This window comes from Sceloporus occidentalis, unplaced genomic scaffold (genome assembly GCF_023333645.1).
Source record: "Sceloporus occidentalis isolate IW3139 unplaced genomic scaffold, rSceOcc1.0.p SCAF_186, whole genome shotgun sequence".
NCBI classification, from domain to species: domain Eukaryota; kingdom Metazoa; phylum Chordata; class Lepidosauria; order Squamata; family Phrynosomatidae; genus Sceloporus; species Sceloporus occidentalis.
In genome coordinates this window covers 767036-794730 of record NW_028317166.1, presented here as the reverse complement: position 1 = coordinate 794730, position 27695 = coordinate 767036, and the positions used below count along the sequence as shown (strand labels likewise).

General features: G+C 36.6%; 1 protein-coding gene across 1 annotated transcript; it reads right to left on the bottom strand.

The window, feature by feature from the left end:
* Nucleotides 1–7381: 7381 nt before the first annotated feature.
* On the bottom strand, nt 7382–27435 carry LOC149278670 (uncharacterized). The gene is made up of 13 exons (XM_089501887.1): nt 26818–27435; nt 21422–21515; nt 20250–20792; nt 20150–20198; nt 17749–17856; nt 15890–15983; nt 15093–15202; nt 13733–13874; nt 12604–12674; nt 11050–11178; nt 10370–10522; nt 10176–10254; nt 7382–7465 (listed from the first exon to the last, which is right to left on the bottom strand). The coding sequence occupies exons 1-13, from the start codon at nt 27418–27420 to the stop codon at nt 7382–7384; spliced, it is 2259 nt and encodes a 752-aa protein (XP_089358013.1). The 5' UTR covers nt 27421–27435.
* Nucleotides 27436–27695: the final 260 nt, after the last annotated feature.

The following is a 27695-nucleotide window of genomic DNA, read 5'->3' as shown; positions in this document are numbered from 1 at the left end:
CAAGGCATTGGCTCTGCTAGACCTCTGAAGGTGTGCGGTGGTATCTGGCACCAAGATGTTAGCAGCAGATCCTTTAAGTCTTGTAAGTTGAGAAGTATATAGATTGAACTTGTTTGTCCAGCACATTCCACAGATGCTTGATTGGATTGAGATCTGGGGAATTTGAAGGCCAAGTCAATACCTTAAGTTTGCTGTTGTGTTAGAGCAGCAAGACAGAGGCCTTGGATTTCTGCAAGGTAAGTGAACTACAAAGGGAGAAAAGAGTAGATAATGAGAAGGGGGCAGATGGTAGATATTGAGAAGAGGGGGTAGATAGTGAAGAAATGGGGGAGAGGGGGTAGATAGTAAGAAAAGGGGGAGATGGTAGACAGTGAGAAAACAGAGGAGAGGTAGCTAGTGAGAAAGGGTAGTAAGAATATTGCAATAAATAAAGAGTGAGAATGAATTAATATGTAAATGATTTGTGTGAATGAGTGAGAGAATAAATGATTGTGTGAATTAGTGAGTGACTGTAAAAGTGCTTGTGTGTATCATAAATGTATGATTGATTTGTGGAAAGGCAAAGATGGCACAAGCAGGGTGTTGGAGCCTTGGGGACCAAGATGGCACAGACAGGAAGTTTGTGGGACAAAGATGGCACAGGGTGGGCTGCTTGGGGACAAAGATGTCTTACGGTGGGCTGTTTGAGGACAAAGTTGACTCATGCTAGGCTGTTTGGGGACAAAGATGTCCTAAAGTCCTATGTGTGTAATGTGGGTGCTGGTGAGGTTCTATATGGGCAGTGTGGACACCAGGGCTGGCTTTGGGTTGTGCAACCTGTGATCTATGCCTGTAATTTAGGGGGTTTATCTATACCTTTAAATGCTAAGTTTTTATGTGAATTTCAATTGATCTATATCTGCAAATCTGGGTTTTTGTGTTATTTTGTTGATCCATATTTGCTATCCTATGTTTCCATACATTATTTATGTATACTTGCAAATACAGGGTTTGTATGTCTTATTTAGTTGATCGATACCTGCAATGCTGTTTCCATGTGTTGTTTATTTGATCTATATCTTCAGTGCCGAGTTTACATGGGATTTCCAGTTGATCTATACCTGCAATGCTGGGTTTGTGTGTCATTGTATTGATCTATACCTGCTATGCTACATTATTTATGTATACCTGCATAATATAGGGCTTGTATGTCTTATTCAGTTGATCTATACTGTACATGCAAGCGCTGTTTCATGTGTTGTTTATTTGATCTATACCTGAACTACAGTAAGTAAAAGAGAGGTATGGCTTAGTGAATCAGGGGACAAAGGATGATTACGGGGGAGAAGACCTCTCAGTCAGAAGGAGGGAAGACTGCACTGACTCTCACAGTCTTCCCCTAATCTGCAGTCAGTATAGCAAATATTTTTTTTTGTGCGGGAGAGGAGGGAGTGATTGCATGCTAGGGATCGTGGAGCGGAGCCCAAGGAAATGCTTGCCTAGGGTCCAATTTTTTCAATATAAAATATATTGACAACCGGGTCTGCCGCTAATATTTATATATATATTGTCAGCATCGGCTAATATTAAATACCTGTTATTTTGAAATCATATTTCAGTCATGGCCTGTACTTCAAAGAGATAGGTACATGTTATGTAGTTAAAAATGCATGTCTAACGCGTATATATATATATATATAAATATAAAAAAAACGGTATATAGTGTATATGTAATGTTTTATAATTACCCCCCCTCCCTACTTTGGTCCCTGGCCCCCCATGTGCTCCCCTTAAATATGAAAGCTGGAGACGCCACTGATATGCGGCAGGGAAGGGGCTGCCAGATAACATATGCAGAATGGTTCTGCTGGGTAAATATTTTGGGGGCAAGGGGCTGCTGTATAATGGGGGGGAGGGGGACTCGAGAGAAAGAAAGGCATGGTATAAAGAGAGAGAAGAAAGATAAGAGATAGAAGAAGGAAAGGAGAGAAAAAAGAGGGGGTGGTCTGTAACAGTAAGGGCTATCAAAGACCCCAGCAGGGTCTGTAGAACAACAGTAAGTAGTCATTTAAATGTCTTCTATGTGTGGCTTCAATGCAATTACACCAGGTGCCATTGGACAGACTGATCTTTCAGTCTGTAATCTTAAAATATCAAAAGACATAATATCATGTCAGTAGTTAACTGACAGATTCTCATGTACATAATATTATGCCATAAATTGTGAAAGAGTTGTGTAAATACGTGGTAAAAGCTTTTATATATAACCCTGCTGCTTTCTCACATTACTCTTCCCTATATGCATATTGTATCATAGGCTATGTTGCAAACTGCAATAACTCTTGTCTTAAACACTGCTAAATCTAAAATTAGACATATTAGGAAAGTCTGACACTTCTGTTCTTAATTTTAATCTATTCCAATGAAACCTAATTAAAATTTGAATGTGAGGTCATTTTTAATGGTGTTTTAGCTATAAGAATTCATTAAAAAAGACACCATCCATGTGCCCTCTGGGATTTAACAATATTAAAATTGTAAAAATAAATTTGAATTGAGCAAGTTCTGAACAGGTGTTTAAGTTAAGTAAAACCTAAATTAAGTAACTGTTAACTTTGCATACAGGCTTTCTAGTAGAAGCACAAATGTCAATGGGTTTATATTAGGGTGACCAGATGGTTTAATTTTTTTTTTTTTTTTTTTTAAATCATACTGGGTACTAAAAATCTTGCACATGTGACATGTGGCATCCCATGCTGTGCCATTTCACAACTGGATAGGGATGAGTAATTGAATTTGCCATTGGATTCCTGCTGCTCTTTGTATGTTCAAATAATTGATTAGCAATCTACTAACATGCCTTGTCTTTCTACTACTGGAATCTATGTGTTTCCTGACTGTTACTGGAGCAGTGCTCTTTTGCATGCCAATGCATAGATAGACATTCTAAGCTGCTACTCCAGCTACAAGCCTTGTCTGTGCTCCAGGCTGCCGCTACATGCCTAGGCTTAGTGTCCAAGTCCTAAATGCATTTGCTGCCTAAGGGGAAGTCCAAGGCACCTGCATGTAGCCACCCAATGTCAGAGACTCAATTGTAAGGGCAGAGCGATCACCCAGTGCAAGGCCCTGGTAGTTAACCTGTCCCTGCATAGTGACTCCAGTCTGACATAGCATCCCCAGTCACCATAATTGGTCTTACGTTATTGTTTTTGCTTTAAACATATATATTATTTTCTTCTTTTGCTTTATTTGTCCTCCCATTGTTAAATTTTTATTGTTTGTTTTTTATGCTATCTGGCTAAACTCTTCCTCACTCTTGCAAATGTATAACGGGCAAGCCAAACATAACATTTCCCATGGAGTACTTCTCAGAAATGGCTTCACTAGGGCGGCTAGTGGATACGGTGCACGTCACTTCTACATGAAAAAACACTGAAGAAATGGTTTTTGCTGAATAACAGCTTATTCATCCATCTAAGGTCATAAAAGTCTAACGCTATTTTACCAAAATCGACAGGACGATGCCAGCTGAGTTCATACGATGAAACCGCATTATCCAGCTCAGACTTGCGTTTGGGAGAGATTGGAAAAATGCAGAATAATTGTGTTTTATAATGATTTATTTTACTAACAAGTTCTAAGTGTTTTGTAATGATTAAATGTACTACGAAAGTGGAAGGTGCATCTGCTAGAGGTAAACAAATGAGTCTATAATGTCTAATATTTCCAAATATCCATAACAATTGATGACGGAAACAGTAGAAACTGCATAGAAAATGGTTTATCGGACTTGAAGGAAAAGGTTATGTCTTTAACATGTCAAAGCAATAAATGGATTAAATCTGATACCAGCCGCTGTCCCCATCCACTGGGGTAGGCAAAATGTCACAGGACATCATTGAAAGAACAAAACAATGGAATATGATGAGAACACGAATCAAAATGTGGGATGAATAAAGATATATGTGACTCAAACGTATTGATTACTTATAAAAAAGGAAAAGCACATTTAGTTATTATTAATACAAATATTGTTTAAAAACTGACAAATTCATTTTGAGCATTACTGGATAGATGTATATGGGCATGACTGGAAACAATTTCCTTCTAAAACAAACTTGCAGGCAGTAACCCGGCCGGGTCAAGTAATACAGTGTTATGTGGCCCTGCTGTGAAAGCCTGGCTGCTTGAGAGGAACTATTAAAAAACATCTCCGAACAAGAGTTTTTACGTGCGTGTGTGTTAGCATGAGTGTGTAGGTATGGGTTAGAGTGAGTGTGTATGTGTAAAAAGGTGTTAGAGGGAGTACGTGTTAGCATAAGCGTGCAAGTGGGTGCGTCAGCATAAGTGTTCTGTTAGTGTGAGAGTGTGTGACTATGAGTGCCAGTGCATATGTTAGTTACTGGGGGAGTGGGGCAAGGGCCAATGGGGCCCTTACTCTTTGATAAATGCCCTCCTTGTATCTTCCTATTATTCAACACAAAGGTACTGAAAAAATATGTAAATAAAATACCAATTAAATAAAATTTATTATATTGAATCTACAGTCTTTTACACATGAACATTTAAAATAAAGAAACAAAGAAAAGCATAATACATTGCTCTTTAACAAACACATAGGGCTGTATTATTGTTTTTTTAATCATTTTTAAATTATCAGTAGTGCAAGTTATAATTTCAGTACTGCATTTTTCCAATTTAATTTAGGTCATTTTCATAAAAATACGTTTTTAACATATGCCTTTTATTCTGCAGAAATCTTCAATTATATCAATTAAAACATTCAACTTGCACTACTTTCTTTTGGAAGCCATGGTTAAAGATACACATGTATTTTAAAGAGGCCCATAAAGAAAGCTTTAACATAAATATATCCTATCGTGTTGTCAGACAGGTTCAGGGGCCTTTTAAAAAAAACTTGTGCTTTAGTAATGTCCAATAGACCATGACAATCTTTGAAGCTCTATAGAGAAGTTCTGCTGTAAGTTTTATCAACAACGCAGCTTTTAGCAGGAGGAGGGTAAGACCGCGTTACATGATCAACTAATAACGAATTACAAGAGTCTTCTCAGAAATGAGTACACTGTATATACATGAAAGCACTTTGTTACACTGCCCTTTATGAGACAAAATGTAAAAGCACAGACAGTCATTAGTCTCATGATAATGTATTGTCAATATAAATATACTTTTCTAACAGCAACTGTATGGTTACCTTCATGGAAGGTACAATTTACTAAGTGAAGAAGTCCATAACTATCTGCTAAAATCATTGTGGATACAGACTAATTATTCATTATACATAAACTCAAAATGTGTTACCGTATATCATGATATATCTGCTACCCAAGACAGCAAGAATTATATATTTTTGAGATATAATATATATATATATATATATAATCTCAGAAAGATATATCATGCTGTCTTGGGTCTAACCTTATTATATATGTCATAAGGTTAGACATATATATATATATATATATATATACGCCTTACCGGACAACGGCATTTAGATCACAGTGCAATAACATCAAGAACTAGATGCTAACAGATAGATCACACTCAGATATTTGTGGAGAATTCTTGCAATATGTTAAACTGGTTTGTGTTTTTTAAATGAAATGAATTATGAACACACTGAGTATATAAAAATATTACAGGCCCAGTGGAAAAATACCTTTTTACACAAGAAGAATCAACCACTATGTGCATCCTGATGCTAAGGATGAATTACTTCACCATGCTGTTTTAATTAACTAGAAATCTATACATCTAATAGATATATCAAAACAATATATAATAATATATAAATATATACAGAGCTTGTTTAATTCTTCTGCCTAAATAAAAGCTAATATACACGTCTGCTTTTCACAAAGGAAGGAACAATTTGTAACTTTGTCAAATACACACACGTATATAAGGTAGGTTTAAGTTCAATGAAAAATGCTAAAGGAATTGCATCCTTGGCATGTGTTCATAAATAGCCAATGATGCATTTTCTTTAACATCAGGGAGGTGGCTTTTAGGTGGTAAGTAGGAAAAAGCTAAAATTGGAAAATGATTTATCTGTTTGTTATCCTACTGAAAAGACTAGTGCCCTTTCATGCTCATTTTCTCAACAGTGTTTTAAAAAATGAAATCAAAGAGTTAAAATGCAGTGCATATGATTATAGAATCATATCTTTTACTTGTCCTGCTTTGCTGTGCAATATCATTAAATCTTGTTTCCAGAAATATAGTTGGTTACATTACAATACCAACTGAAATTTGTTCTGTTATTTCTTTACTGATGTATTTGTGGTTTAATCTGTGATTGGATACAGGTTTCCTTTCTGTTTAAAAACTATTGTGACACATGCTGAAGAACCACGTGAAACATGTACATTAGCCCAAAAAACACAAAGTTTGCTGGGAGTGCACAATCCTTACACACTCTGATGGCATAATTCCCCTTTACAGTAGTATCCTCTCCAGAAGCATAATCTGGCATGTTGTGTGACCAGATTCCCTCATGTGTCACTGCTCAATGTCATTCACAAAGGAGACCTCTGATTTCCTTAACTGGCCCATTTACACAGAATGCTGTTTCCAGACATCACATGTCCTTAAGTAGGAGGAAGGCCAGGATCTGACATCAGTAAGGACGGTGGTTGTGGAGGAGGCATTCAGGCCTATGCTGAAGATAAGTACATTGCTGATTCCATTAAGAGGTCAACATCTAAAATAATATATGACCAGAAGTCTGCATACATAACTACCAGATATTTTCCAGCATAATGACCACTAGAAATCATCGCTATACAGACCTAGAGTTCACAATACATATTGTTATACAGTAGTTGTTATCATGCACATCAGAGCAAGCTTTCCAACAGTCAAGGAGGTTCTGTTTGTGGGATGACCTATATTAGGTGGTAGGAAGGTTATCAGTGGCCACATCTGTAACTATCACTATTTCAGCATTGGAATTCATCCCACTCTAAGTATTATTATCCACCACCAGTACTATAATATGCGATTGCGCATTCCATATAACCGCAATGGCTCTGGTTTCACAATTCATTTGACAATGCCATTAAGTAACTCAAATCGACACATATATTCAAAAGTTTGCATTCATCAAAAGTGAAAATTCTGAGCTCTATGTTGCTGAATTACATAATAAATGTAAACTACTTGTAACTGGCATTCTGCGCACACTGGCTTCTTGATGGGGTTATATTGGATATAAGGCTGTGGTAATATGTTAGATCTCTTATAGATAACAATGCCCTAGTAATTAAAGCAAACGTGGCTTGTTGTTAGCATTCCAGCGCAAAAATAAATTAATTTAGCCGAGGAACAGTTCAAGGACCCATCCTATTGTTGATGTGGTTGTGATCCAGCTGATAAATGGTCAAGTCATTGCAAGGAAGGTCAGAGCACCAGAACTGCTGATCCTCCTTAAACCTTTCACAGCAGAAACCACACAGCAGTGTTTCTGAAAAACAAAACAGAACATAACGTGGTTCAGAAGTTCATAATCTTTCTTGTTCTTGTTTTTATATCCCCAGGCTTCACTACTCCCCATAAAACCATTATTCTACTACTTGTTTGGTATCTGGTTAGGAATAATAAAAACCCACTGACTGCAAGATGATATGCACTAAATTTCAGGTATGGTATGGGTATTCTATGCATTGTTTAGTAAAGAGTATGTACACTGAGTCAGTAAAGCATTGCAGGAACTGGAGACCTTTCCCCTTCCTAAAATGTTAGTCTTTTGTCTATTTCTAACATATGATGAGTAAATCATTCTTTAATGAAAGTGGCCTCCAACACTTTAGTTGGCATCTGAAAACAGTTTGTATTCCACTAATACATTTTAACCTTTTACTTTGTTTCCCCCTAATCGGCCCATGGTTAGTTTACCGTGTGTGTTTAAAATAGGTTCAGTGCTGCAGGAGGTTTTTATTATGGAAAATGGGTGACACACACAAGTCCTTCTATTTTACATTTATATATTAACAATAAATTTGACAGGATTCAATTTGACTGTAAGATTAACACAATGTTAATTAAACTGTGAGTAAGGAAGTGTTAGCCATATGCCAATTTGATATCATGTGCTACTTTCTACTCTACCTGCCTTGTAAGCAGTCTATCGTCCATACATAATTCAGCTACTAAATTTAGAACAATTGGCCCTTATTAGTGTACATATACATGTAAATGCGATATACATACATAATTTCAATGCTCCGCCCCAGCTTTGTGGATAACATATGTAGGATCCCTAGCGTTAATGGATGACCCACTATGGTTCAATATCACATCCATATTGTGCTGTGATTCTAAAGATTCTGTTGTTGGGACCACGTGAGAATCAATGTTATCATATAACAAACATCTGCTCCTAATTCAAATAGGACCAATCTTAATGCCAAACGACTAAGGTAGCCTGGGACATCTTGATGATTGTGGCAGCTTGCAGCCACCCAAGAAAAAGTCCCCAATATGTGAAAGGGGTACAACTTAGGCCTCACAGTAGGTGCTACACACAAGAAGTATATGCCTAAATTCTGCATTCTAAGTGTGCAGGTCCAACAGAGATGCTTCTTGCTTGGGCTGTTACAAGGACTAGCCTTGTTCAGACATGTGTGTCTGTATTCTAATATGTATGTAAATGGAGAATCATTTTTTTCCATATACCAATAAAAGGTCTATGTCGCATAAAACATGATATAAAAACTGTGTAATGTGTGTATATATATATATATATTTATTTATTTATTTTTAATTATTATTATTTTTCTTTCTTTCTTTCTTTCATTTACATTGCAACATACCTTCTGCTCCTTACGAGTCTAGAATATGTCACTGATCCTCAGGTGCCTTGGACACAGAACAGCTCTTATTCTTTCTCTGAAATGCAAGGCCAATGAATCAGTTAGTTTTATTGCAGAGGTTTTGGCAACATATGTGCAAAGTGAACAACTGTATATAAATTACTCTGTCAGGTAAATTATAAAGTATAAAATTATATTTTTATTAGTGCTGTTAGAACTTCCAGTCCATTAAGATGGGATTGTTGGAAATGTTTCTCTAACAGTTTATGCTCAAATTAAGGTGATATTCTACTACTCCTCTGAATATAATACTTTGAAAACAAAGTAAAAGATACATTATATTTGTGTTACCCAAACCTAGTCCCAATTATCTGATCCTTTCAAATTGTGCACCATTAATATTACTCCAAGTGTTAATAATTGAAGCTGTAAGTCACACGGTCAGCAGAGAGGACTTTTATTATGTGTACAAAATGTAAGTCTCCCTAATCTTATGCCTTGTTTTTCATCAATGCATGTGGTTGTATGTATTAGAAATTTTTTAACTGCACACTCCAGGAATGCATTCACTCTGGTGCAAGCGAAGCCATACACAATGACACACGTAAAAAACATTTATGCAAGGGGTTAATATGAAAAAATACATGCAACCCATGCATAGAAAAACAAAATCTGGCCATATTGTTTAGATCTAAATAGAGTAATACATAATTTGGTAAACATTATACTAAACCAGTCTTATATTACCCACTTTATACGTCAGTATTGTTGTTCCAGTATCAATGGAATAGATAAAATACTATGTTTCCAGTGTGTGTAAACAAACAGAGCACTGCTGGTGACTAGGTAATTTCTAACATTAAACCTGGTGACACGGGTATTTTTGCTGTCACATATTTGTACATACATATGATATTATGAAGAGGCCCAGTATCCTATCTGGTATGCCATCCTATATAAATTGTATATACTATAAACAACATTTGTTCCTTCATGAGCTGTAAGTACTGTATGTTTTCTTCTGTCAAGCATTGCCATCTAGTGGCCATATAGGATATGTGATCCCCTAACTAACCTGTTAATTCTTATACGGCTCACTAGAAGAGACCATTTAAAGCCTTGCTGTACCTGTTAGCGGACTCAATAATTCTTACATTTTTTTTTATTGAAATGCTATTAAACACAGATGTATTGAGTTGCCAGTGGTGAAGTTTCCTTGGAAAAAAAGTTAGGCTTTGTGTGTTATTATACTGTAAAAGCTGCTTAGTTTTTCATGCAGTGACATCATTTTAAACTTGCAGCACAAACTAGAAACTACAAATCAAATTCAACCAGAAAAGGTCTCCAAACCCTGGTGCGCACCTGCTGACTGATAATAAAGTGGAGCTGGGAGTCTGACAGCCATTGATGCTTTAAGGCTTCACTTGCGCTCATCCTCCAGCTAAGGGAAGAACCAATAACCAGATACCAGTGAGTATATCACAAAACATTCAAATTTCATATACAGTACATGAAGGGGATTATATTTGTATGCCAGTTTAGTAGATTACCATTACCATTTTTCCTTTACGAGCAATTTTATGATGAAATCTTTGGCTGCTTCTGAAATTTTTTCAAACTCTTCTTCTTCAAAATCCCAATCACATGCCACTATATTATTTAGCGTTTCACTTTCATCTTCGCCTAAAAATGGTGAGAGTCCGCTAAGGCTAATGGGTTAAAAAAAAAAAATCAGAAAAAAGAGAAAAATATATATTATATGTTACATAACTGTCACTTTAGATTATAGTAATCAGTCAAATGCAAATATATATTAAATCTAAAAAAAAGTACAACATATTGGACAATAAATAATCCTGAATGTGATCAATTATTTTGTATACGTTAGAAAGAATTTCTGGAAGACGATGATAAACCATGAGTTGAGATAAAATACTTTAACAATCAATGGATGCTGAAGGGCCAGCCCTGGGTAGTTTCTCCTTTGAGGTGGGCTGAGTTGACCCTATATTATGAATATAAAATTAACATTAAGCAGGGTCAGTACTGTGTATTGTGCTAATGTATTAAATAAAACCAATATTTAGAGCAGGGTTGGGCTCCAAGACTGTCAACCTCTTTCAACTTTGTTCATTCAGTAAAAGTGACTCTGCTCAACTTTTAGACAGGAAACCAAAAATAAATCTGGGAAAAAACCCACGTAAAAAAAACAGACGTATACTTTTGGCCAACTCACAGCATGTAGGCTATAACTCCCACACTCCACATGTCTGTGGGAAAAGAGACAAAATCATAGTTCACAACTTCAGGGGCAAGGAACTCTGGAGTACCAAAGTGCACTTTCAGTTTTTCCCTTGGCTTATACCTAGAACATGACAAGAAAAAACGAAACAAATAAAAAAAAAAAAAAAAAAAAGGTTCATAAATAAATGATTTCTAAAGAGAGTCGAATATCTTCGCAATCTAATAAACCCATCCACCATCATTATTTCCAGTGTACTTTCACACATGTTAATGACAGGAAACATAAACAATTCCCACGAATGGAATAATCAGCAATGGATCTATCAGAAGAGAAATACCAGAGTCTAATCCACATAAATCAAATCTGAGCAGATTCGTTAAACAATCTGTCAGTTATTGCATTCAATATACAATTATTACATGTAAAAAAAATTCAATAAGAATGAAAACGATATCTAATGTCAGGCTTTAAGATTAGAATGTATAACTTCTAGCAGTTCTTATGGGCCAGCCGGCCCAGCTCTATAGACTATACCAGATACTTGGTGTCTCAGTCTAACTCTTGTGATGGCGTATAGCGTGTAATATTTTAATTGTAATTTCAGCACTTGGTTTTGTTATTCCCTTAAGTATTTGTATATAATTGTTGTGTTAAGGTTTGTGAGTTGTTGTGATTGGGTGTCATATACATAAAAATACCTTATCACACGGAGGGACATGACACACGGGCCCCAAAGAATCTTAGTGCAGAAGTGAGCCTTTTGAATCTACTTCTAATCTGCTGTTAATAATGTCTATACTATTTTAATGCTGAATTTACCACTGGATCATGTTTTTAGCCAAACTATGTACAGTGGCATGTTCAAAGACACAGCTGTTTAAATCCAAAAGAACCAAAACATGTCTTTACATCATGGGCAGACTATATGAGTTGATTAGTTCTTTTCTGCTGTCAAATTTTACTTTTCTGTGTTTATGCACAGGCAAAAATAAATTTAGGTTGATGACACCATAAAATATTGCAACATAAGAGATCTTGATTCCAAGTGGCCTGTTAGCTGTGCACCTTCTGCACAGCATATTCTGTTGGTGCGAAGGCACAGATTACCTAGTTTTGTGTTTTCTTCTCCTTAGGTTCTAGCAATCACGGAATGCTTTTATATCATCATATCTTGCTACACTGACTTAAAGCTGTGTAAGAGAAGAGAACTTTGCCAGGGAGAACTGATGTATTTGTGCCCACTGACCTTTCCTCTTAAAATGGTCCCCTCCGAGGATGTGATTGTAAGTATTATGTGCTCTAATTCTATCATTTAAGATGCCCTCCTAAATTTTTTTCTCAGGGCCCATAGGGGTTAATTAAGCATTGTTGAATAATTTACTGTGTAGGTTGGGGTTTAATTAGTAAAGGGAGAGTTGTATTAATTCTAAATTCATTATGCAAAATTCTCTAGGAATAAGGGTTCTACTTGTCCTGTAAAATGTATAATTCAACGTGTAAGGAGACTTTGGGGTTACAGACCATTTTGTATACGCACAGACATACCTCCTAGCCAGTCCAAAGTCTATAATCTTGATTTGATAATCTGCCCGACTCACACACATAATATTTTCTGGCTATAAAACAAAAAAAAGATATTAATTTATATATATATATATATATATATATAGACATACACATATAAAATAATAAATAATATATATTATCTTGATAAAGGACCATGATGTGGTGGCATTATTTATGAAAGAGACCTGTGATTGCAAATCTCCATTTCTGTATATATATATATATATATATAGCAAATTACACAGTTCGGTATAAAACTGTAGACTGCATCTCCACAAGAACTCCACACAAAGTCTGCTCGATTCATAAGAATGTAAATAAGAGGACAATGATTTATATGGTATCATTCGAGATGGAATGTTAGAGGATGATTTCAATTCTACTTTAATTGTTTCTGTGCAGGACATGAAGCTCTAAGTAAAAGAAAATTGGAATGTCGTATTTTAATTTGCCCTCATCAGAGAATGCAGCCTATAGTGACCTCTGCATCCTGTATGACTATATAGCCCATCTAACGCGAACTACTGTCGGTATAAACACGTCTAGACAGCAGACTGTGAATCCTGGAAATGGTCAGCACTTTGGGCGCCTAGTTCATCTATTATATGGATTATCTTTATGAGTGTAGTAATAGGAACCAGATTGTTACTCTAGATTATTTAAAAAAAACCCCAAAACATTTCCTAAATCCACTATTACTGTTGCTGCCATTGACCAGCAGGGACCATTTCCTGGACAAACAAAAAGTTATAGTTTTCTACTGCCTACTGGAAAGTCAGACATTCCTCAACAACCACAGACTATCTCTTTATTTTGGAAAATGTACGTACATTTCATTGACTATTGTAAGCCTCATCCTGTGATAACACAACCCTAACCCAGTCTGGAACAACTGGTGCAGACAGGCCACATGGGGGCTTCCTCTTTGGGGTGTCAGATTTGTAGAATCTTTGCTAGTAGTTGTCTTTTCTACTTGGAATTCTCTATCTTAAACTAGAGGGTTTGTGTGTTCGCACATATTTTAATTATTCTGGTCTCAATGGAGCTAGGTATTTTAGGTATACAATGATATATTGTAGCAAACTAAGAGATGCCCAATTAAACATACCTTCAAGTCTAAATGTATGATGTACATCTGATGCATGTACTGAATACCTTCACAGATCTGCTTAATAAATAGGATAGTATCCAATTCTGAAAGATTGCAGTTGTCGTCAATGATCCTGTCAAACAATTCGCCTCCATCCACACTGTTTAGACACAAAACATATATGTATATTAAACCAATTCATTATTGTGTCTATATAAGTGATTTGTTAGTAGTAGCATCTGATACCCAAGCTATACATATATATCAAGTGCGTTGTTAGGTATATATCACATGGCCGCTAGTGATGTCCCCGCATAGGTGATTTAGAGAAGTTTTAAAATAGAGCGCTTATTTGTGCTTGTCAATATTTTTGCAGGAGTTACTGTTGAAGAAAGCAAAAGGCCTGCGTTTTTGCTTTAATTCCTATTAATACAATTTTAAATATTTCACCCTATAGTTATGGAGAACTTTTAAGGTCTGGGTTCAAGTTTTAAGAAATATCAGCATTTTATGTTTACATACCATGAATTATTTTAAAGAAATGTAAGATTTGTTTGTGGTTATAACTGTCTATCGTATTACACAAAATTAACAAATACATCACATGCTTTAAAATTAAGAAATGTAAGGCTTCTGGTTAATTAGTCAGACCACATGTACCACATGGCTTGGGTATGTTGACGATTTATGTTGCTATATTTAACGCGTTCTGCACTTATATTGTATGTATTTTCGCTATTCTGTTGAACGTTAAAGATGAGAAAATAATTTTTCAGGGTAACACTACTCATGTTACTAACTTGTGAATGAAAAGTATTTTATTTGAAGCTCTCCCAAAGTATTTAAATAGGATTATCTTCCATTGTTGTGTCGAGTTAGCTAGCTTTGGAATCTTAAACAGCTGTCCTCCAACGATCTGCACATACCAGTTAGTAATGCCAGCACATCATTTGTCACGGCCAGGGATTCACACATTTGTTTTTAGATTCATCAGAAAGTGTACAGCTAAGGGTGAAGGACACTAGCAGTTTGAAGTGCTTTGCTTTCTGTAATAGGACTATTGAGAATGCTTACAGCGTCAGCTGATTTCTAGCTCAGTAACAGCACAACCAAGTTGATTGGCCTCTCCTTCTTTTGAAATTATCAGTGTAAGAAAATGTGCAACATATTTAAAATGTAACTTTTTAACTCCCCCCCCCAAACTAATAGCTTCCTAAATCAAAGTGTAGCAGAAACAGCAGTTGCCTATACAGAGGACACAAATTTCATTTTAAAATGTAAAAGAGCACTGCCATGAATAAATACATAACAAAAATGAGTTGAGACAGCATAAGGTAATCGTAAAAACCTGTATCAAGGAATACAGAGGTACACTTACTATTCCATAACAAGCACAATGTCATTTCTTGACTCAAATGCATCATAGAGTTGGACAAGGTTATTGTGATTTAGCTGGTTCATGACTTGTATCTCATTCTTTACTTCCTCCTGTAAACAAAAAGCCAATTTGTGAATCTTTTAGTGAGAAATGTTTTCACCCATCCCAAGTCTTTAACTTCTATCACTCATAAGCCTTTGCTTCCCTCTTGTTCTTTCAAACCTTTTTCACATATCTCAAGCCTACCACCCCCTATCTCAACATAAAACCATTTCGTCTCTCTTGCCTATGCATTTGAAAGAAGAACATACACACGCTTTGACTCCTTAGTACGCAGGAGAATGGAGACCTTCTTTCCAGCCTTCTTGTGATTCTTGGAACAAAAAGGCTTTCAGTATTACATAGGGAACTCTGCAGTAACAGAGGATCGGAGGCCATTCTGCTCCGGTACGCAATATATACAGGAATTGCGACCCTAGACAACACTTAAGCAAGGAGCAATTAGTTCAGTGGGAGTGAGCGCTACAGAATATTTCTGTACATGGCTCCCAATTGATTTGTCCACTCAAATCAATCCATTTTTTAGTAGTAGTAGTAGACAATATAGGGTATTGTGTTACCCCTTAAACCTCCCCTGACTTTGCTGCCAAAGAATAAAGTCTACAACACAGTTCCAAAACCCCTAATGTCTGGATGGTAGTGGGATTGGAAACATATCACTTGATGAACTAATTAGCAATCCTGTACCTAGCTGCTGATAACCCTAAATTCACTTCTGATGCACACACTGGACTGACCTTTTCTTTGTGGCCTTTGACTTTGATAATTTTTGCAGCCAGTTGCAATCCAGAAGACTTTTCTACACATCTGTGCACTTGACCAAATCTTCCTCTAAAAGAAAAATGTATTGGTTTAATATTTCCATTTGCATTTCTTTTGCTACTAGTACGTTTAGAACATTAGTAAAAACAAAAGAAGAGAGTCGGCTCAACTGGATAAGTTCATAAAAGCAAGTCCTTTATTGAAAATTCACTTTATAAAATTGCTCATTGTCACATGTATCTAAGTATAAAAAGTACCGTATTGGCTCGAATATAGGCCGCACTTTTCCCCCCCACTTTAAGTTTTAAAGTGGGGGTGCGGCCTATATTCGGGGTCTAGCGCCCGACAGGCGCCGGGCAGGCAGCGGGGTTAGGATACAGATCCCCCACATCCTACTCTCGGATGTGCCCAGACAGCCTCCCCTGCCAGCACTTCCCACGGGGGGGAGTGCCGGCACGGGAGATTGTCTAAGAGCATCGCGCAGACGTTCACCGGCAGTGGCGATGCGAGTAAACAGCCTCCGCTGCCGGCACGTCTGCACAATGTGCTTTAACAATCTCCCTTGCAGGGAATTCCCACGGGGGGAGTCCCACGGGGGGAGTCCTGATCAAGGCATTCCAGCGACACCATTTAAATTTAGGAGGTGATCGTTGATCGCCTCCTAAACGCTTTTAAAACGGGCGTCCGCCGCCATACAATGTATGGCGGATGTTGACGCCCCGGGGAGGGGCCAGACATGGGTGAAAAAATCGATCACGGATCGATTTTTTTCACCCGTTTTAAAAAATGACGGTCCTGGCACGTCATTTGTCGTAAACGACTTGTTTTTTCCGTGACGTGCCCGGACCGGCAATTGTCATCAAGGGGTTAAAGCACAGAGGTTGTTTCTGCTCGCATCGCTGCTGCCGGTGAACATCTGCGCGAACAATCTTCCTTGCCGGTACTTCCCACGGCACCGAAAGTTGAATAGGTGTTATGTGTAGATGTCCCCCGCCGGCCCCGCAAGACCCCGTGGAGTCTGCACCGGTAAGTCTGGTGGGGGGGACGACATCTTGGGGACAGAGTGGCAGCATATCTCCGGGGGGGTAGAGTGGCAGCATATCTCGGGGGGGGATAGAGTGGCAGCATATCTCGGGGGGGTACATCTTCGTGGCAGCATATCTCGGGGGGGCAGAAACTTTTTTCATTAAAAAAGCACCTAACTTTTAGGGTGCGGCTTATATTCGGGTGCGGCCTATATCCGAGCCAATACGGTATAACATTTTAACTCCATAAGAGGCCTCTTACTTTTGAATGCAGCATGGGGCCATGCTAGCGGCCGTACATCTTTTAGTGCATGTTGGATAATCACTTAAAGTGATTATCACCCAGTAGATCATAAAGCAGACAGTTACCCTTTTGATTGATTTTAATGAGCTTTTTTATGGTTTGCAACATTACCTGTTACACGTGAATTGTACTACGCTTCTTTGGTCACCATTTGGCTTCAGCTATGCTTTCTTTTAATTATAAGTGAAATAAAAAAAAATAATATCTCCCACATCACTTACTAATTAAATAATATTTACATCAATGTCACTTTAAGCATTTGTTTTACTCCCATATATCTTGTATTTTGCTCTACAATCCATTGGATTTCATTTTTTCACTCATTAAGTCACTTACTCTTGGCTATATATTCACATCCTCACTCAGTATTTATTTTACATATGTTTTACCCACATCCTCACATCTATCATGTTTTACTTAGTCAAAATATTATTAAGAAAAACCATTAAACTGATTTTAGGTGTGCGTTCCACCTGGGTGATTTTAACATCTAGATAGTACTTACCCTCCAAGTAATTCTGCCTTTTCCACATTGTAAAAGTTATTTATCTGAGCATGTTTAGCTGAAACAATCCGGTGATCAAAAGGAGCTGGAGGAGGTGGTGTGACTTCTGTGAGGTAATGAACAAGAAAAAGTCATTTTCCAGAAAACATATTCATATAGTGAATAACATGCATGTTCTGAAAATGTTGATACATGATAAATTGTATATTTAAATTTTTTTCTAAATACCCTTTACGTTTTTAAAAGACAGTGCCCCTGCCTTAATACAATAGCCAGTAACTAGATATTCCTGGATCTCATGCTGATATTCAACATTTTAGATTTTTAGGCTATAGTGGGTTAAAATTAATGCAGTGCCACTGATTCCATGATATGCAATGGAGCCATATTAAGATTATATAGTACTCCACAAGATTGAAGTACTTTTACATAGTGGCAAGCTAAGCCATAAATGGTAATATAGTGTGATAGAATCCCCAATATTTATACCTTGATTTGTTGTACTACAAATTGGTAATTTCAGTACTGCCAGAAATCTATATTTTCATACTTGTTAGGTTATGTACTTCCCCTTTTGTATTTTTGCCTACTCTGTATCTTACAGAATCTTACAAAATACAATTTTTGCTTTCATCCCAGCCAAAGCACGTTTTGTGCTGTGGTTAAAAGAGCATTGGAACTTAGAAAAACCCAAGAAAAAGTATTGGCTTGTTTAGTTTAGGATATATTTTGCCCCGATTCTAATATTCTTGCCTAGCCTTGTACTTTAGGCTCGGGGCCATGGGATATTAAACTCATGACCCACATAGCAGAACTGCACCACAATCATTTCACAGCAATTATATTATGCCTTAGATGAACCCAGCTGGTAGAGATAGAGCCATGATATGGAAGATATGCTACAAATGTATAATTTTAGCATCATAATAAAAAATTAAGTTTGGAGTGATGTTTTTGTGTGGTTGACGCTAAAACCCTTCATCTCTTTACCAATTACATTTTATTACCACATTTGGTTCTATTTCTTCACAGGGCTTTACAACGGCTAGCAAAAAAGTTGCAACATTTAAAGCGTAGCAAGCTGAGCAAACTACAAGCTGCTTACCACAAAGTATAGAAGTATTAATAGCTTCCTGATGAGTTTGGCCTTTGCCCTGCAAACAGCTATTCTCTCTTGAGTATGATTTCTTACCAATAACACACCAAGCTTCTTCTTCTTTTAAGGAGGCCTGCTCACTACTGTCCTCAGCTTGTTCGTTTGCCAGTGTTTCCTTGTTATTACTAATCGTATCTAGTAAAGTCTCTTCGGCACCATTAGTACTGCAGCACTCTTCAGATTCGTCCGTATCTATTCTGCTCTTCTTATTGTGTTCTTCTACATCCTCACTTGTTACATGACGTTTGGTGTTCAAGCTGTGATTGTTATGGCAGATTTCACCATTCTGGAGCTGATCATCAGATGCTTCACTGTCTTCCAGCAGAGCTTGATTATCATTTTTATTGTTATTGCTAAAATACAAATTAGTTTTTTCTGTTACAGGTTATTTTGCTAGATGGAGTGACTTGTCATGTTCTCCCAAACGCATGCTTATAATTGGACCTATACTTAATAGGGACAATGTAATATTATAAAACTGTTTGATTTCATGGTGCCAAATTATAGATGTTACTAATGCATATCTTTTTATGTTGGAACTCATACAAAAGCTTAACTCGACAACTCTAGGCAAAACAGGAAGGAGTTTTTCCTTTGGCTGCACAATGATTGGTCAATTTTGTTGACCTCAATCATGAACATAAAGTTCTTCTACCTTCTGCTTCCAGACTGCTGATTGCTTAAACTAAAATCCTCCCTGCTAAAATATAATTTGCTCCCACCTACTCACATATACACAAAATAATAAGGTTTACCAAAATGCAATCTGTGTATCCTCTAACGAATTTGTTTTAATGACCTTCAAAAATGGGTAGTGTTTCTTTAATTTTTTTTGTTGCAGCTGTAGTCTTTATTCTACAGTACGAATGTTTCATGATCAGATTGTTTACAACTTCCAGCTGTTCTCCTGAAAAAGCTATGCTGTACATTGCAACTGCATTAATCGATAGGTGGAGACATCACTGGTTTCCTGAATATCTAAAACCATTATCTACTTGCTTTTTGAATGTATATGCTACTGGACAAAAAAAAGGAATACCATTAAAATAATTCTTCCAGTCATTGAGTAGCTTATTTTTAACTTAATATTCAATGCACCTTAAAGGACCCCTTACAGATATGGCTGCTTTTGCAAAGAATTTGAACAAGTCATCTCAGGCTCCCATGTTTTCAAGGGGCTTCTATATCTGCACACCTTTTTAACACCGTCTTAAATGCTGCTTGTTGTAATTTATATTTGACAAAAGCAAAACCAAATGATACTCTGCGCCCAAAGGAACCCTTTGTACATTTGCTTACCTTTGTGAAGAATGTGGACATGTTGTCTCAGGTCCTTCGGTTCTACACTCTTGAGGTATAAATTGTGATATTTCTGTATGATGTATTGCTTGGTCATTATCAACTAAAGGCGATTCCCTTTCTTCAGAATCAGAAAAAGATTGAGTTTCATCCTTGGTGATATCATCCTCTGTGTTTTCTTCATCTTGAACTTCTTCCATTTCTTCTACTTTATCAATAAGCTCATCCTCACTTGTCAGGTTTCCTTCCTTCTGTCTCACTTTTGCTTCTTCGTTTTCCACAATATTAGCTAAGATCTCCATTGATTCATCTGTCTTTTCCTTAGTATCTGTAGGAGTCTGGACAGAGTCTTTATTCAAGTGAGATTCTTTGTTTTCTTCTATTGAGAATATTATTGGACAAGAAGTTGTGCTTTGACTTGTTGGCATGTCTATAGATATACAACTTTCAATGTTGCAGATCTCTTCAGTTCTTATTTCTGTGGAATTGTTCTCAACCAAGATAACAGTTGTCTTTTCAGTATTTTCTTGATTCAGCATTTGGACCTTTTCTTTATATGTGAAGGACTGGCTTCTTTTGACATATCTCTCTACAAGCAATGACATGACAGCAAGCGAATAATGGCTTATAATATTAGTATTGTTGACAGCTTACAAATGCATGTCTACTTTTTGTCAGTAATGTAAACAAAGAAAAACACAAAGCAGCATTATTAAGCCTAATGAGCAGCTTTAGTCTCAAGCATAGAAGCTATGTGAGTTTTTGCACATACGAGCTCTCATAAGCACCTAGCCATTTGTCTACTAAGCTTTGGGTGATTTTGAGATAATGCTAATGCAAGCCTAAGAAATATGTCTGAACAAAAGAGAAGTCTGTCTCTTATAAAACATGTCATGTAATTTATTTTGCTGCATATGAAAACCACACAGATTTAAGATTGTGTAAATACAACCAAATACATATCTATAGACATAAATAATAATAATAACAAAAACCACTATAAATTACTTATTTCTATGAATAGCTTCATGAATTGACAGTATATAAAAGAATAGGTTATAGAAAGCAGTGGTTCATGAGGGAAATAAGAAAAGAGAAATAAGAAAAGTCCATCACGGTTCATTATCTGTCCATTTATAATTAATCACAAATTAGAAAAAAATAAAATAAAACAGCTAATAATCTAATATACATGTATATTATTTCATCATATACTACCTGAATCTGGCGGCTCTTCTTTCTGGTGTGAACTTGTTTCCTTCTCGCCCAAACAGGATTCTGGCTTTTCATTGTGTTTTGGACCACTGGTAGTCTATGGACATAAAGGGGAAAAGCTTTAAAATAAGTAATTGCCGCAATATAAACAGTCTATACTTTAAATAATGAAAATACACTGAATGTGTATGATAGTTAAGTAGTTGTTGAGTTGGGTTTTTTCCATAGCTCCATTTTTCAGGGAAGCAGCTGAAGTAGGGATGGATTACTTGTATCACCACCAATTCCTCTTGTATATTCTTGAACAAGCTGTATTTATTTAACGCATAAAAGCTCATATTTAATACAATTATAGATATTATTTAGCTCAGCTTATGGGCACCTGCATGTTAAATTAGATTTTGTTCTCTTTATATATATATAAAAAGTAAAAATATAATAAAGCTAATTCTAATTTCTAGCTAGGTTTTTTGTCCTATATGCCTTGTAATAGGATATCCTGTATCAGGCATGGTGGGGGATGCAGTTTGATTACTTGCTACTTAGCATCCAATTGCCTTATCTACTTGTAATTTTGTGCTGCATACGCTTCATTTCTGGGATTTAAGAACACATGCTGATACATAGTTAACCAAGTGACATTGGACAGACCTGTTACAAATCAAGTAATATGCATGGTTGAATGAGTCTCAAATGCCATGCAGCAAGGAGTACCGCGTAGACCATAGCTTTGCAGTTTCATGGCTGTCACTTACCGTAATTTGCATGAATGGCAACCGGTGTGCTATATTGCATGCTTCAGCAGAAGCAGACAAGTGAGAAGACAGAAGTCTTCTGTTCAACATAATTTTAAAATGAATGCATTAATTTACATGCAGAAAGATGTTCCAATGGACACTTTGGAACTGAAAAAAATGGTGTCTCCCTTTAATGAAACAAGGGACCAGATAGATCTGCTGAGATTTTAATATGCTCAGAAATAAGTAAACAAATCCCACATGTGTGAGTAAAGCCCCAATTCATAATATGTGCCTTGTTTGACTCTGATATTATAAATCTAACTCTGATTCACCTGTTTTTGATAAGGTAGATCCATGAGATCCACCGGGAATGAAGGATAGAAGGTCAGATAAGGCAACTGGGAAGTGTGACAAAGTTATTTGTAGTTAATAGTTCCATGTGGCTGCACGATGTGTTCTATGATACCATTTAATGTGCCAGATTATTCAACAAACTGACATCAGCTGTAAATATATGGGGTTTCGATCTCAGATTTATTTACCAATAGTTGCATGCCCACTGATGCGATAAGCAAAAACACAAAACATGCACTGTTGGGAGTACACAGCCCCTGGACTGCAGTGTTAAATAAATGATTACTTTTTTATTAGTAAAATACTTCTCCTGCTACATCACAAAGCTGTACTCCAATTCTTTATAAAAGGTGGAAAATGGCTCTTTAGCATTATCATTATGTTAGAAGGCAGATATTTGTTTTGTGATAACATTTCATTAACATGAAATCAACAATCACTAAATGCATTTACTATTTGTATGTAAGATTGCCACCAAACTTTGTGTCAATAGAGATACTAGTATTCCACCAATCTAATCATACATAAAAGAAAACCCTTACAGAAAAAACATACACCATTCACAAAATATATCTCAGCAAAGCCTTAAATTTCAGGCCGAGAGTATCAGTATTTTAAATTGGCTCAAATAACTTCTTGATGCTCCTGATCTATGTCAGCCATTATCTGATCTTACATATCAAAAGAAGTATTTCTTCAACCTTCAACCAACCTAAAGTGACACTGATGGACACTTCACTTTTCCTGCCCTTATTGCCACTGGGGTGCTATTTCTGGCCCCAAAAAGCCTGCTTATGGTATCCTGCCCCAGACAGCTTGTCTGTCATCTCCTTCCTCCAAACAGCTTCTCAGTGCCTCCAAATAGCCTGTCTGTTCTTTTTTTGCCACCACACAGCTTGCCAATTCCCCCATAGAGCCTGCCTGTGCCACAGCACGCAAGCCCCAGAGCAGTAAGCTGCAGGCCTTTGGCATGCAGGGGTCCCCTGGACCCCCTAGAGAGACGTGCCTGTTGCAGTTGCAGCCCCTGCAACTCTGGTAGTTACACCACTGGTTAAATCAGAAAGACATCTTCAGTTTCCTTACCCACTGAATTATACATTATGTAGGGCCATCTTAGCCCTCATTTAAAGAGAAATTTGCCCTTCATAATGAATAGTAAAGTGAGGGGAGAAACCACAATTCTCCTGCCAAGTATTCCTATAGTGAGTAAACCCACAAAAAAACCCTCAATGTGAACCATGCTCTCTAAAAAAGAAATACAAATTTTTTGTTCTGCCTCTTTGAGCGCATAATATAGCAATTTTGCAGTTGTGTCCAGTGAAAGTCAACGGGCATTTCCAAGAGGGTGAACATGTAACCAAATACCCAGTAATTCAAATGCAATGTCACTTATAACCCTTGATTCTTTTTATAGCTGTAGCTGATGTCTGGATCACACATTTTTTTTTTCTTTCTGAGATGATACAAGGTGGGATTTTGAATAGAAGGTCACAATACAAAATCACACAAACTCTAGTGATGAAAGAGTATTTATGCTTTTGCAATTCTTTTTTACATTTTTTTTAGTAGCTTATTAGTTTGTATGTTGGGTCTATTTTGCTACATGAGACAGCAGCAAATTATACAAATATATATATATATATATATATATATATATATATATATATATATATACATACATACATACATACATACGAACTCGCCTGACCATCACACCTATGTGACCTTCATAAACATGCCTTTCGAAAACAATGGGCATTTATATGAAATTGTCCCCCTTTTGCACTATAACAGACTCCACTCTTCTGGAGCCAAAAGGGTGTTTGTGATGTCAGGCAGTGATGGTAGACAAGAAGGCCAGGCTCACAATCCCTTTATGTCTGTATGGACCATCCTTTGTTCACAGGAACAGTGTCATGCTGTAACAGTCATGCTGTAACTAGTCATAACAGCATCACTTAAGTATAGCGGCTCCCTACAAACACACACTATATATATATATATATATATATATATATGTATATAGTGACAGAAAGGCGAGTACAGTAGTGGATGGGTGGTATATCCTGCCTACTTTGGCTAATTTTGTTTGCCCATACATGTAAAAATGGAAGCCCACAATAAATAACTATAAAGTATAAATAAGAGATGTAAATTGTGTAATGGACTCCTGGGGTGGAGTATCCAGAAGAGCAGGGTGGCCGTGTGCTCCAACAGTTTTTAAAATCCAGACCAGGATTTGCAGGTGACTAATTACAGCTCACCTGGTCTCATTAGGAGGGTTTAAAAAGACCAACTTTCTTATTGTAGCCAAGAAAGCTGCTATACAAAAAAAACCTTGCTGCATCTATTTTGTTTGGTTGGAGTGTTTTGTTGGGAAGTGGGGAAGCCACCTCAACCAAGAGACGAAACAAAACCCTGTGTTTAGTTAGTGCTCAGAGGAGCAAGGGTTTATTTTTGTTTATATGTATTATGGTCTTGCTGCTGATTTGAAGAAAACAAATTGGTATAGTATAGTAGGTTGAAAAAAGGCTTCAGTCTATCAAGTTCAACCTTTCACACATACCTAGTTCTAAAGTTAATCCAAAAGAAGGCAAAACAACCCTACTTGGGGCAATTACCAATTATGCCACAACAGGGGAAAAAATCCTTCTGGATTCCATAGCGGCAATCAGATTACTCCCTGGATCATCTTTCTAATACTACTGTCCGTTTAGCAGTTGTAGCCCTTTATATTATGCGGAACCAGAAAAAGCATCCAGAGCTTTCTTAAAAATATCCACAGTTAGATGATACAACATCCTTAGGCAGATCGTTCCATATTCTTATTGTTCTTACTGTGAAGAACCCTTTCCTATGCTGATGGTGAAATCTCCTTTCCTCAAGTCTCAACTGATGACCCCGAGTCTTTTGTAGAGACCTCTTGGCGAATAGATCACTAGAGAGCTGTTTATACTGACCTTGTATTTCAATTTTATCTGGATCTGGAATTGACTTTTATATTACCTAGAAGACAAGGGGTTCTGAAAGATCTCTGAGTAACTCCTTGTGCTTTAAAGGATGTTCAGTCATAAAATGTGTGTGTATATATATATATATATATATATATATATATATATATATATATACTTCTGTGATCATTACAGTGCATGCTACCTTCTGAAGTCCTTTGCATATAAAAGTAATGTTAATTAGAAGAATAAAAGATGAAACACGATATGTATTCCCCAGATTCAGCATTTTCTTGTTTATATCAAAGACAATTTTTTTAGTACTCAAAAGTTCCAGAGAAAATGTTTATGCCACAACAGAATAACACATTTCGCAGTGATTCTATTCTATCTTCGCTGGTTGAAGGGTCATGCCACTTGATACTCAATGCCATGAAGAAGGTCATGGTGCCTTTGTGCATCTTTACAAGGAAGTGTTTTTTGCACACATTTTTTTTAGACATTGCCAATTGCATGAAAAGCCAACGCTAAAAGGTAACCCTGGTTTTACGGTAGAATGCCACACATTGTGATAGGTTAAGAGGGCATGTTTGTACAGCCATGTGAAAACGTATCCTCAGCTAACAGGTGGCCTCAACTCACACACAGGACAAAGCATCTGCCACGGACAGATTTAACAAATACAAAATAGGAATATTCACCATAATACATATGAGAAAAAAAGGATATTTTTGCTGGTATGTACATATTTCAATATATTCCTGTTTGTATTACATATGAGGAATTACTGACTATTATTATTACCTTTTATTTATATAGCAGCAACAATGTATGCAGTCCTCTATATACATTAGAGGGATGTGCTTGCTGCAATCTTGTTGCAATCAGCAGAAACATCCAACGATAGGTTTCCATATATTAGTAATAGAAGTGGAAGGATTAATTCCCTTGGGTTAATTCTGGGTTTAACGAACTCTGCTGAAGAATATCTTTATGGTTATGTTAATGTACCATACTTTCTCTGTATTGATTGTAAGCTCCCAATGAAAATGCCCCAGTTTTCTATACCAGTATGTCTTAACGTTTTTTTGTATACTGTCAATTTAATGCTGTTGCTAGTTTTTACTTTCCTTTTGTAACAGTACAGTAAATGTAATGTCATTTGGATAAATACTGTGAATATATATTGTGTGTGTGTGTGTATATATTTTATACAGGATCTTGGATTTTATGCACACAAAATCCTTGTCACTTTACATACTTACATACTTTCTATAACAAAATACTATATGAAATTGGTGGCATTTGGTGCTGTCATCCAGAGCAGAATAATCAAACACAAGACATTTCTTACCTTACACTTTTTTCTTTTTACGGTTACTCTCTTCCTATTAGAGCTTTGGGCATTAATAGATTTTTTCTTTTTTTCTTTACATTTAATTTCTTGGCTTTTTTTATCATTCGTCTTAATATTATTATGAATTGTTTGGGATTTCAAGGACTTGTGTAGAAACTCAAAAATGCTTGACATTTGTATATGTTCCAGGAGAAAATGCACAGCACATTGAGTGCCCTGTAGTATTTGCTCAACTCCGTCCAGCCTTCTTGCTTGTTGTTCTGCATATTTGTTAATTGATGAAAGGTTGCTAATCATTTCCATAAAAAGTCCCCTCATTTCTGAAAGATCCTGCATGGCTTGTGTTTTGTCTTGTTCTTGCTCAGAATTTTCTTTGCCTGCTTTCACGGTTTGAAGATCTCTTTCAAAGCCCTCAATATTCCGTGAAACATTTTCCAGTTTTTCAATAACATTCTCTTGTGTCATCAACAGACTGTCAATTTTATGGGTCAGCGCATCAAGCTTGGTGTCCATAACGCTTATACTCTTTCGTTTCTTTTGGTCCGAGCTAGGCTGAACTCGTGCATCCCCTTGAGCTTTAGTGGGTCGTTGATTTTCCATAGGCTTTGGGTCGTATCTCTTGGCCAAAGAGTTCACCAAAGAAGATGACTTCGATATCTTACTGGCTGCACTCATTGTGGATGCGTTTCAGTGGTGTATATATATATATATATATATATAATGCTGAGTGTCCAGAAGATGAAACTACACGAAAGAGTTCTCTGTTTTCCTGACTGTAAATCACAGCTGTTTACAGATTGGTCTTAAATCATACCTGATCTTGCACGTATGTGATTTTCTTACTTAAATACATCCTGGTAAAAGTAGAAATCTTC